The 13880-nt window shown below is 36.8% G+C and overlaps 1 protein-coding gene across 1 annotated transcript in view; it reads right to left on the minus strand.

Moving 5' to 3' along the window:
- Positions 1–420: 420 nt before the first annotated feature.
- Positions 421–13880, minus strand: part of LOC122075655 (metal tolerance protein C4) — a 36634-nt gene continuing 23174 nt past the window's right edge. The window contains exons 12-13 of the mRNA XM_042640774.1: positions 802–862; positions 421–718 (exon numbers count right to left, since the gene is read on the minus strand). Of these exons, the coding sequence (XP_042496708.1) occupies positions 594–718; positions 802–862 (186 nt within the window). The 3' untranslated portion in view covers positions 421–593. The remainder of the gene's footprint in view (positions 719–801; positions 863–13880) is intronic.

The raw sequence follows: 13880 nt of genomic DNA on the forward strand, positions 1-13880 counted from the left end.
AAGTAATCATCGTATGGAATCCTAATGATATCTATACAAAAAATTAAAATGAATCCTTGTTCTACACCGTTTTCAACTCAACATTTTCAAACTCAGAATCGCACATCAATCAATCTATTGATTCCAATCAGATTCAAATTTGGATCTAGGAATTAGACACAATTGGTCAGACTCGGTAGCACTCAGAACAGGTGGAGAAGAACACTCGCCACAATGGAAGGGGGTGGAGGTTTCTGTTTCCATACAATTTTCTCCATGGAAAAGTTTAATGAATTCAGAAAACATATACAAGGCCATGGAGGGAGCTTCACCGAGGACAGCGCTGTCGATTGGTCAATGATGGCCCTCCCTAGCTGACGTATTTGATAGAGCAAATGCTGATTTTCTGCTCTATCCAGATCAAACATAAAATTCTCACAATTCCATGAACTTCAGATGCAACCTTTATTAAAAAACTTCCAACAATCTTAACATAATTGGAGTTTCTCTACATCTGTATACAAACTCTAGATTGGCTTCAAACAAAATACAAGTTGCCACCGAGTTAAACAAGTAAAGAACTGCACAGAAAATATTACTATAAGAAATCCTGATTAAGGGGAAGGACCTATTGGATTGTGGGCTTCGATATCAACATGACGGATCCCAGGAACAATCTTCTGGATTTCCTTCTCTAGTCTATCAACTTCACTTCCTAAAGCTGTCACCACTTCCTCACCTGCCATAAGGAGAACCCAAGTCATTAGTATTTAACTAAATGTGCAATGTTACTACATGTAAGTCTTTGAGGTTCACACATACCATAGTTAGACATGGTCTTCAGAAGCATAGCGTCATCGTTATGCTTTGTGGCTTCTCGAAACTGTCCACATCATCAATGCCTATTACTTATCTTATGCATGCCAATAATTTCACATACAGATAAAATTAGAGTAACAAAAAATTATTGATGGGACTTGATCTCCTTCGCTGCTCCCATCAACCCACCACAAACAGGAAACTCATGGTTTCCGCATTGATTGAATTACAATCTCTTGGTTATCAAACACTTCATGAGTATCCCAAAGATAAACTAGATCAGATAACCATTGCTTTTAAACTACTTATTGAACACGAAAGGAGCAATAGGTTGTTTCACAGATTCAGTAAAAACAAATAGCCCGACAATTGATAATCTAAAAAACTCTGGAAAGATGATGGTAACAGGATGGGTTTCACATTTACGTATAATCCTATGCTGATATCAACTACAAATCCAAACCTGCCCCAAGCTGTCATAGGTCTGGAACATGAAAACCCCCTAGAAATAAAAACTTTCACCATCCAACCATCTCACTGAAAGAGGGGGTGAGATATCATCGTTTAAAGTATCGATGCATATCATACTGTATCAGCCACAAGTATCGGTATCACTCACATATACGATACATGTATTTTATAAAAATTTTGAGTATCAACGAGTATCATACAATACTCTACGATACCCATTAGGGGTGTCAATATATAAACCAAACCGGACTGGACCAAACCGATTAAGCCCGGACCAAACCGAACCAGTGCCTTATTGGGCCGGTTTTGGTTTGTAAGTTAAATCCAATCTGGTTTTGGTTCGGTTCGGGCTAGACCATTGGGCCACCGGTAAAGCCGGCAACGTGAGCCGAAACCCCAAACCGACCCAAACCGCACCGAAATAAACCGAACCTAAAACTAACTCACCACTCACACTACTAACCGACTAACTAAGACACTAACCCAACAACTAATTGGCCAAGAGGCCCACGACCCAACATCCCAACTCCCAACGGACCCAACCTAATGCTTCACTCTGTTTTGAGTGTTTTCTTTCCAGAATCCCTAATTTTTCTAACCCTAAGCCGCTAAGATGAAACTTGAAACTTGAAGGTGAAGCGCTGGCCAGAAGTGCTTCTCTTCCTTGGTGGTTCTTCACAAGCTCTCTTAGGATGGTCCGGAAGTGCGCTAGCTTCGAGGCTTCGAGAGTTCTAGGTACAGCTCTTTCCTTTTCCTTATTTGCAGATGAAATCCCTCACTCTCAAACACAAGCACTACTATTCTGATTTTCAACATCTATAATGGTCATAAGGCTGTTAATTGACTGAATCATCTTCTCTTGCTCTCTGTGTTATTGTTAATCGACTGAATCATCTCTCTTGCTTCTCTGTGTTCTTGTTCTAATTTGAAAATTTTTAGTTCCAATTCTCTTGGTGATTATGATTGGTTTTTCTTTACAATAGTTGATCCAATTATTTGTTTTGCAGGAATTGTTATTTTGGATCTCTAGGCTCTCTTATTGCAGGTATTTGTTCAAAATCATTTTCTACTGTTTCTCTTTATTTCCATCCTTGAATCTCTCTTCCCTATTAATCTCTCTATTTCTTTGGCTGGAGTTTGATGTTCTATATAGCTATTTGGCCATTTATCTTTAGATTCTGCATAGAACCTTAGGTAATGGATGGGTGGCCATGTCTCTTGTTCTGCAAATCTTTCTGCTCTTATTCTGCAAATCTGAACTTACATGTTCTCGACCTTTTAGTATTACAAGGAATAAATCTGGACAGTTATTTTGGTTGTTGTCTGTTGTTAAAATCCATCAATTGGGTAGGATGTGGTTGTTGCATAGCATGAGATTTAATTGCTACATGTCATACAACAGACTGAGCTGCTGCCAAGCAAAGGAATTTGTCTTTTTCACATTCAGGGAATGAATTTCTCAATAAAATAAATTCTTAAGAATGAAGTACAATATGGCTTGGTTAGGGTGCAACATACTGTTAGCATGTGGTACATGGAATTAGTTTTCATCTTATGATGTTACTTTTGACTTTTGGCTCTATTCAGTCAAGAATGGAAATTACTACTAGTATTCTACTTTTTTGTTACACATTGTTTGATGACAAAATAAATTATTAGCTAATGGTGGCTGATTCTTTTTTTTTACCTTAAATCATTGACCATAACTACTATATTGACTGAAATGCATCAGAGAAATCCCCATCAATATTTGCTACTAGTGAAGGCAGCCTGTCTGATGATTTGACATGTCTTTTTGAAGCAAGATCATACTTGTATTTGATGGTGATAATTTATTGAAAGGTGGTTGATTTATTGAGCAATTTGCTAATATTTCAGAAAGAGAAAGTATTTTGGATCATGTGCTGGTGCTCTTATTTAAAGTTCATAGTTTTTATTCTGAACTCTATGAATATTTCCAGATTAATAGGGACCACTGGATCTCTCTCTGGCCAGCTTATGTTGGGATTTGTACTAGCCACAATGTGTGTTTTGTTGGCCATATCTCATACATTTTTAGTTTACATTTCACTAATGGAGACATGGTGTGATCAATAAAATGTTAAATTAATTATTTTTTGTATTTACCTCTGAACCTATTGTCTTGTTATTAGTATCAAATTTTTTTAGTTATTATTTATTAATATGTTATATGTTTTCTTATTAATTTTAGAAATGTCCATCAATATAGAAGATGAACCTGATTGTGGGTCAGATGCTGATGTTATGTCTGATGATGGACCATATATTCATGGAATTCCATCAACAGAACCTTCAATTGAAGCAAAAGAAATTACCAAAAGGAAAAGAAGAAGTGTAGTTTGGGAAGAGTTTATAATCATTGATGGGAAGGCTTTTGCTGATGGGAAGAACCGAGCTGAATGCAAAAGATGTAACCAAGTCTATAAGGCTGATAGTAATGTTAATGGAACGGAAAGCCTTCGAAGACATATTCTACATTGCCCAAAAAGGGAAAACAAAGGAAACACAAGCACCCAAATGATTTTGGGTGTAAATGAAGGGAAAGTGATATTAAGAGACAAAAAGGTTGACCAAGACTTTGTGCGTGACAAAGTTACGAAGCTTATTGTGAGGCATGAGTTACCTTTAGTTTTTGTTGAGTATAAGGAGTTCAGGGAGTTAATTACATACCTTTTTCTGGACTACACCCATATTACTCGAAACACACAAATGTAGGATATTTTGAGGCTTTACAATTTGGAGTTTATTAGAATCAAGAATTTACTTAATTCATTTGCTGGGAAGATTTCTTTGACAAGTTATTTGTGGACATCCATCACCAATGATGGATACATTGCTTTGACTGCGCATTACATTGATGAGGATTGGGTGTTAAATAAAAAGTTGTTGAAGTTTTGTATCATGCCACCTCCACACACTGGCATCCATATCTATGAACTGGTTTCAAAAATCTTGTTTGACTGGGGTATTGATCGGAAATTGTTTTCAATTACTTTGGATAATGCGACAAATAATTTCTGTTCTGTTGACTTGCTGAAGAAAAATTTAAATTTAAAGAATTCTCTTTTATGTAGAGGATTATACTTTCATAATAGGTGTTGTGCACATATTCTCAATCTCATTGTACAAGATGGACTAAAGCACATAGATGACTGTGTGGTGTTGGTGCGATCTAGTATAGCTTATGTGAAAGGATCACAAACAAGGAAAGTAAGATTCTTGGAAATTTGTAAACAATTGGGATTACAATGTAGTAAGGACTTACGTGGTGATGTCTCCACAAGGTGGAACTCAACTTATCTCATGCTTGAATCTGCCTTATTTTATCATAAAGCATTTGAGAACCTTGGACTAGTGGATGACAACTTTAAAACTTGTCTTAGTTCTGATCAATGGTTGAAAATTGAGAGATTGACGAGTTTTTTGTATCCCTTCTATGCAATTACTGTTTTGCTTTCTAGTTCTAAGTATCCCACAACAAATTTATAGTTTGAAAATGTATGGGAGATTCAGAAAAGTTAAATTACAAGAGGTATCACGTGGGCTCAATTTTATGAAGCCCATGGCAGTGGAAATGAAGAAAAAATTTGACAAATATTGGAGTGAATATAGTCCAATTTTGGCCATTCCTTTGGTGTTTGATCCTCGTTACAAACTTCGTTTTGTGACTTGGGCATTTTCTAAGCTTTCCAACTTGGACTTAAATGCATCTACTATGTACAACAATGTAAGATCTTCTCTGTATCAATTGTTTGATGAGTACAAGAGTATGCAACCAGGTGACTATGATGTTCCTACACTTGTTCATCGTCTTGGGAAATCTAGAACAAGATTTGTAAGTGAATTTACATTCTGATAGTAATTTTGATTTATTTTTTAAATGCAAGTTTTCATATTCATTGATAATCTTATTAATGATTCATATTTCGGTTATTTCTCAATTTCCATAGGAATTTATGGTATCTGTGCTTGCTAAGGAGGATAATGGAAGTAAATCTCAACTGGATATATATCTAGATGAACCCAAGATCCCATTCAATGATAATGATGATGATGAGTATGATGTGTCGGCATTCTGGAAAGCAAATGGGTCAAGGTATCCAGATGTGGCTCGAATGGCTCATGATGTCATGGCAATACCGGTTTCCACAGTTGCTTCGGAGTTGGCTTTTAGTGCAGGGGGTCTTGTTATTGATAAATATCAGAGCAAACTCCTACCTACCAACGCTGAAGCACTGATATGCCTTCGGGATTGGATGTTTGATATAGACTTCAGAGGTAATTTTCATTCAGTATATTTTTCATTTTTACTTGTCTTAATTGCTTAATTATTATCTTATTTTACTTTGAATGTAGCTGAGCCTTTTGATGATCCCACTGACGTGGATAATGCACTTGGAAACGTGCTGGAACTATTGCACATTGAAAGGGAGAGAGGTGCAGTTGCTAGTTCTTCAACTTGTCCTACTCCTAGAGAAGGATAAGTTCAATCTTATTGAACAAGTATAACGTAGTTTGCGCTTGCACATGTTTCATAATTCTTTTTTCGACAGTGTCACTATGTTGTCTTAAATCTTCTTTCACTTTTGGTTGCAGTTTCTTGGCATGGTAGGAGTGTAGGACACACTTGTGGTCTTAAGATTAACTACTCAACACATCATTTTTGGAGGACAAAGAGCTACAATATTAGGGAACATTGAAATATTTTGAGAAAGAAGATGGTCATTTGATATTTTGATGTAATATTGAGTACTCTGTACTCTATTGGATTGTTTTAGGTGGATGTACTATGGTTTGTTTGACTATTTGCATTAGTTATTGGCACACTTATCTCTATTTTAGGTGGGTGATTGAATCATTTTAGGTGATCCGTGGTTAATTGAATCATTTGAATATTTGGTACTTTGATACTTGATAGTTTGATATTTTGATAGTTTGATGATTTGATGCTTTGATCATGTTTTTTGTTTTATAAGTTTTTAGGTTTCTCCATGTACGAGAATTCCTATTTACAGTTGGATACTTGGATTCTTCATATCACATTCCAAGTTTCCAATCTGTAAAATTGTTGATATCTGATTCTGTTATACTTTGATGAATTGACCACTGTTTTGTCACTTTGTGCTTGATGAGTTATTAGGTTTCCGTTTCTCCATGTTTTGGTTTTAAAATTTTTTAACTTGAATTCCTATTTACTGTTGGATTCTTCATGTTGGATTATTTAGATCACATTCCAACCATTGGATTGGAGTACCCAAAGCTGTTGATTGATTATATTATTAAATAAAATCAACTAAAGTCTATATAAAAGGTGAAAAGGACAAATCTCAAAACCCAAATTGGCCCAAAGGATGAGGCCCATAAGGCATTGAGGGGACTTGGGACAGAATAATTATCTATTATGTCGGTTTCTAAACGGTTTTCTAATGGCTCCATACCAGTTTTAAAAACCGATCCAAACCGGTATGGACCCGGTAATCCAAACCGGTGTCAAACCGAACCCAAACTGTACCAGAACCAGAACCGAACCAAAACTGATAAATCTTTCTTGCCAGATGTCAAGCATTCACATCTAGTGCCATTTGAGTCAGACTGACGTCTTGGCACGCGTCACGTAGCACTATAAGCGCATTATAGTGAGTGACACGGGTGGACATTCTAATAATTTACCCAACTGAGACTCTTCTGGAAAGCAGTGGGCCATCCCACGTGGAATGCCAGAGAATCTCATTCGTGGCTTATTTCCAGTCGTCTAACTGAACTACACGACAATATAACTTTCGGCTGAAGCTTATCAGCTTCCAACAATTGCTTCACACCTTATTAGGTATTCCTAATTTGTGATAAGAACACCTTATCTTTAGTTGTTCAAAGGTCACATCTGGTTGGTTTGATCCCTACTCGATGCCAACTCCATCAAGGCCCATCAATGCATCTCTCAACCAAATTCAAGAAATTCTTGGTGTCCGCTATCTATAAAAGCAAGCTCCCTCTCCTTAGAAGGACATGAAGAAAATCTTAGTATTTTTTCTTTTCATCCTTTGTGTGCTTGTGAGTAGTGTTTGTGTTTTGGTTTTCTCTTATTGAAGTGTGCTTGTAAGAAAAGTGAGTAAAGTTTGTGTTGAAGTGTGAAAGTCTGTAATTGAAGACCATATATGTAAGTCTTGTTCTCTTTAAACTTATTATTTTCATGAATTATGCTTGTTATTAAAAAGTATAAGAATCAGCTTGTCATATTAGAAAATTTGTTAAGATATTTCTTCTGCTTATATTGAATTATATTTGTCTTTTTTCTCAAGATCCAGTCTACTTCTTTCAGCTTCTAAAAGAAGAAAGTGCTAATCTTTTTGAACTTAAAACTAAGAAGCGGAAAATTCTTTGCCTTCTTGCTTCCCTGGCAGTATAAAGCTTAAAGCTTATCCTTCCTGATCCTGGCTACACTTTGGTATCAAAGCCGAGTTGAAAGTTGTCAAAGTCGTAAAAACCATCTTTTGGTTGTGTTCCACCCTCATTTTATAGACCTTCACCCATGTCGTATTGACCTACACCCAAGTCGTACTCTGCCATCTTGCCGTGGATAGGCTTTTGAAGGCGAAATAGTATTGACAGTAGGTAGTATTGATAGAATGATATCTTGACCGAAACCTTTATTGACTCGAAACTCAAAATAAAGGCTTCTTACTTTAGGTCCAATTCGAAAAGATCTTTCTCCTCTAAGGCAAGCTCTACTGGAAGGACTTATGATCAAGTCCACAATTCTGAAGAAGTGGTTTTCAGAAATTTAGAAGCTACCATCAATAACTATACCATACCTAGAATACCCGAATCTGAGGTATATTATAGAGGGACTTTTGCTGATTATGTCATAAAAACAAGCGAAAACACCCATACTCTTCTCTCTGATCAAGAACAAATCCAACTTCTGACAAGTTCTCAAATTCAGAGGCATAGAGAACGTGGATTTAAGTTTATCCACATTGGTTTAGTGCAAGTGGCATTAAAACCCTTAACACTTCTAGGGTGAAACAATGCTGTTTTTGCTGCTGTTTGAGATGCTCGAATGCTTAATTTTAATGAATCTCTTATGAGTACCATTGAAACCAGTATCTGTGAAGGACCAATCTATTTTCAGTGCAGACCTAATCTTACTATGTCTTTAACAGATGCAAATATTCTTAATGGTACTGTCATCTCTTTAAAAACTTATGGATATCATATCGCTCCGGGAACTCAAAATCTTGCTGTGATTTACCGTATCTATTATAAAGTAATGACTACCATCGCTCCTAATGCTAAGGTTATAAACCCTCATGGGCAAACTGTGTTTTTCCAGGCTAATTCCAACCGGTCTCAAACTTTTGTGCCTCGATGTGTTAGATGGTCAGAAGTAAACCTTCCAGAATCTTGGACTTTAACCTTTGTGGCTCAAACCTAGCCACCTTTTAGGACAACTCCATCAAACATCACCCAACTCCCATCTGGTGATGTCGAGATCACTTTTGACAAACTTAATAATACTCGTAGATCTACTTCCTCTGTGATGTCTTCCTCCTCTGAGTTTTTTACATATCAAGCACCTGCTCGTGCTTCGACATCTCGAGCTCAGAGCAAGATATTTGATGGAATAGTCAACTTTCAGGGTACTAATCGTACACTGACACAAGTTAATCAACCTGTTTATGGTCCTCCTAGGGAACCCTCTCGGGCTAATCAACCACCTGTTATTCCTAATGATATGAAAATGGGACTTCAACTCCAACACTTTCTGATATTAAGTGTCTGGGAATATATATGCTTCATATCACAGAAGAACCCAAATTTCAGATCAATAAACAATTCCTTATTTAGGAATACAAGTCCGCTAAGAATAATGGAAAACGACGGATCTTTGAAGAACACTATTCCGTTCTACAGCGGCAAGAGCTTCATGAGAAATGGGATTCGCATATGGAAACTCATCAAATAAATCTCTCATTATTTCAGTGTTTAAAAACATACCTTATGGACAAATCACCTAGCCCTCCACAGGTGAATGAAATTAAGAAGGTATCAACCACTTATCTTCCTAAAGAGGGAACGGAAATTGAATCGATTCATCCTCCCCCTTAGGTCTTAAAGATAAGAACCAATCAAATGGCTACTCCTCTAAAAACTTCTAGTTATACCTCATCTCCGTTAACTGAAACTCATCTTAGTCAAATTATTGAACAAAACAATTATACTAATTTGTGTCTTCAGTCCATAGGAAGCCAGACTGATCGTATAGAGACAAAGATAGATTCCTTAAAGGCTTCTAACTCGTCTACCTCTTATACTAAAACAGAGCATAGCTAAAAGCCAATTTGGCAGGCCCCTGCTTCTCAAATTAGAAGCAACCAATCCGTCCTTTTTAAACCACCTCCTATTTTGGATGTCCCAACTTGAAAGACTGAGTCAACCACTGTTGATGAAATAATATCTCACCTCAGTCAACTTCAGGTTTCAAAGGACAAAGAAAAACAAGCTATGACTCTTTCTCTAGCTGATCCTTCCGATTCTGAGATTGAAACCGTTGAGAAAGAATTTCAATCTATGCTACCTCAACAGGCAGCAATTCCTAAGCCAATTCCTCAGCCGAGTAATGAGGAAAGCTCATAAAATTATGCCTACAGCACTGACAAACTATTATTATCCTCGGCCTTCTCCTATTGATCTTCAATATGAAATGGAACGCGAACCTGCTACGTTTCACGGTACCTCCATTGTTGAATGGAATATTGATGGTTTATCTGAATATCAAATCATAAATCTTCTAAAACAGATGCTTACTATGCCACAGCGGTAAAACAACATCAAACTACCGATTCGGCTGTTGCTAAAATGATAGTAACCGGATTTTCTGGCCAACTTCGCGGTTGGTGGAATTTCTAGTTATCCAAAGAAGTTCGGAATCAAATTCTTAATGCTGTCACCAATTTTCCGTATAATCAAACTGAACAACTCGCTGATGGTACTTTTGCCCAGCGAACGATTTATGTTAATCAAGAAGATGCGGAAAACACTTTGGTTTACACTATAACTCTCCATTTTGTTGCACCAGCTGAATCCTAACTGATCGAACAAGAGAACAACTTATGAATCTTCGATGTCCTACACTCTCATTATAAATGGTATAGAGATGTCTTCTTTGCTAAAGTCTTTACTAGAGATGACTGCAACAATGCCATCTGGAAAGAAAATTTTATGTCTGGTTTACCCCCTTTATTTGCTCAAAAGGTTCGGTATAGACTTAAAGCAAAGCATAATTGCACGATTCCCTTCGAGCAATACACCTATGGGGAATAAGCTGCCGAAGTTTGTAATGAAGGTCTTCAACTTTGCACAGACCTTAAGTTAAAGAAACAATTGTCTAAAGAAAGACATGCTAGATTCAGAGAACTAAGAGATTTTGTGAACAATTTAGTTATGAGAAGATTCGTCTTCCAAGCACTAAGAAGACTCATAAAAAACTCTCCAAGTTTTCAAATCCTAAATATCAGGCTAAACAATATAGGTCTAAACCTAAGCGCTTCTTCAAGAAACGCATCTCAAAATCTCGTCCTCAAAACTCTTTTCCTAATGACAAACCCCCTGTTTGTTACAAGTGTGGAAAAATAGGACATTATCAAAACAAATGTCGAACTAAAGTAAGAATCAATGCTTCTAAAGCAAAATCTTGAAAAGGTCCTGCTCTATAGCTCGACCGATCCTGAGTCAGACACCGAGTCCGACTCAGATCAAGAAATTGCTCAACTTGAATTCAATAGTGATTCATTTGAGTCTAAAAGCCAGACTCCCCATTGTAGTTGTGATCCCTATCAGGCAATGCTTAAAGAAAATAGCTTAATGGTTTTTTCAACCGAATAATCATTTCTCTTGAAAGCAATTGACCAAGATACTGATCCTGCAACTAAGGCCCAATTATTACATGAATATATTACCTTAGTAAAGGACAACACTCGGTCTTGCCCAATTCCTGCCACACAGCCTACTGTGAAAGATTATAACTTTAAAACTATAATCAACCGGGTTAAAACTACTTCTCAAGCCCTAGAACCCACTGTTCAGGAACTTCGAAGAGATCTCAACGAAGTTAAAACTGAAATTAGAAGTCTCAAACAAAGAATTCAGACTCTTGAACTATATAATGAACACCAGTTGATTGAGCCAGACTTCGAAGAAGAAGATTCTTTTAAGGATCTACTAGCAACTAAAGATACAGTAGCTAGTACCTCTGCAACTACTGCCATAGTTGTCACGGTGTTAAATCGATCCAAGGCGGTGGAGGAGTGGCCAATCGATTTGACGATGAATCGCCCGTTATGGCGTTGCCATGGCAGTCAAATCGCCTATGTGTTAGTTTTTATTTTCCCTATTTTCTAAAGTAATTTAGTATGCTATTTTTTTAATTCCGCTATTTTCTAAAGTTATTTAGCATGCTACAAGCCTACAATATATACCCTATAACATATAAAACCAACATTAAGCAACATCAAATCATCAAAAATCAACATAGCCCTATCAAAATCACCCTGTATTTTATAAAAAATCGACCGCCGAGTGAATCAGGAGTGACTTGGAGTCCATGGCGGTGCCATAGAGACGCCTATCAGCCAATGGCGACTGCCATTTGTGAGTCATGTAAATCGTAGCACTGCCATGAACTTCTTTTTCAGCCAGGACGCCAAATCGCCACCTTGGCGATGCCTAGGCGATGCCATGACAACTATGACTACTGCTGCAGTTTCTCCCGAAGATGTTCAAATCCTTACTGTTCAACAGGTTTAAACTCATCGATGACACATAATAATTGATATTGTTGTCAATCGAGAATTTAGCCTAAAAACTATCGCCTTAATAGACTCAGGCGCAGATATAAACTGTATTAATAAAGGGCATGTACCTTCTCAATACTTTGAGAAGATCACTAAAAAGCTAGTTACTGCTGATGGATTTAGGATGCAGGTTGAGTATAAACTCCCATCTGCCTTTATCTGTAATAATGGATACTGCCTAAAGACCCCTTTTATAATGGTAAAAGGACTCTCTCAATTTGTTCTTCTAGGCACTCCATTTCTATCCCAGCTGTATCCATTACGGATTGACACAGTTGGTCTTCATTCAGTGATTAATAATCACCTTATAACTTTTCATTTCATCAGACCCCCTAAGGTTCACACGGTGAATGAAATTCAGACTCAAATTCAGTCCAAAGAAAAATTTATATGCTCTTTATCCTCTGAAATCCTACAAAAGAGCATTCAACAAAAAATTGATGATCCTACCTTTCAAGCTAGAGTTAAAAACTTTCAAGCTCAACTTGAAAATGAAGTTTGTTCTGAAATCCCAACTGCATTTTGGTCTCGAAAAACGCATATTGTCACTATCCCTTATGAAGATGATTTTTTCGAGAACCGAATTCCCACTAAAGCTCGGGTAGCTCAAATGCCTAATTACTTAAGGAAAACTTGTCAGAAAGAGATTTTGGAACTCCTTGCTAAAAGTCTTATCAGACCTAGTAAATCTCCTTGGAGTTGCACTGCCTTTTATGTGAATAATAATGCCGAAATTGAATGAGGTGCACCCAGACTTGTAATCAATTATAAACCCTTAAATAAGGTTCTTAAATGGATACGGTACCCTACCCCTAATAAAAGGGATCTTCTCAATAGACTATACGCCTCAAGCGTATTCTCTAAGTTCGATATGAAATCTGGGCACTGGCAAATTCAGATAGCAGAAAATGATAGGTATAAGACAACTTTTGTTGTCCCATTCGGTCAATACGAATGGAATGTCATGCCTTTTGACCTTAAAAATGCTCTCTCTGAATTACAAAATATTATGAATCATATCTTTAATCAATATTCGCAGTTTATAATTGTGTATATTGATGATGTCCTTATTTATTCCAAGGACTTGCTCAACACTGGAAACATCTTAATATTTTCCTCCCTGCTATTCGTCAAGCAGGATTAGGTGTCTCAGCTAAAAGGATAAAACTATTTCAAACTAAAGTTCGTTTTTGGGGACATTATATTTCATTTGGTTCTATTATTCCCATTGAACAAGCTATTCAGTTTGCAGATAAATTTCCCAACGAAATAACAGATAAAACTCAATTTCAAAGGTTTCTTGGTAGCCTTAATTAATGGGTGGTTTCGGTTAGCGCAAAACTCACACCGAAACCGGTGGAACCAGACCGAAACCACACCAAATCGGACCGTTGACACCCCTAATACCCATCGATACTCATCGATATGTACATTTGCCCGAATGAATGAAAGTTTAAGGGTATCAGTACCATATCAGCCAATATGGTATGATACGGTAGCGATACATCTTGATACACTCCATATGTCTCGTTAAAGGGGCAGAATCAATGATTAAAGTATCGGTATTGGCCAGCAAAATTTAAGATACATATCGAATATATACACTAAGATACTCACATAAATGGACATGATACACATTTTTATACACTTCTGCATAAAAAAGAGTATAAAAAATAATATATAACATGTATCATGCATAAGCATCAAAATGAAGAACATCATATTGAGAGACAACTG

The sequence above is a fragment of the Macadamia integrifolia genome, chromosome 4 (assembly GCF_013358625.1).
Source record: "Macadamia integrifolia cultivar HAES 741 chromosome 4, SCU_Mint_v3, whole genome shotgun sequence".
Lineage (NCBI taxonomy): Eukaryota > Viridiplantae > Streptophyta > Magnoliopsida > Proteales > Proteaceae > Macadamia > Macadamia integrifolia.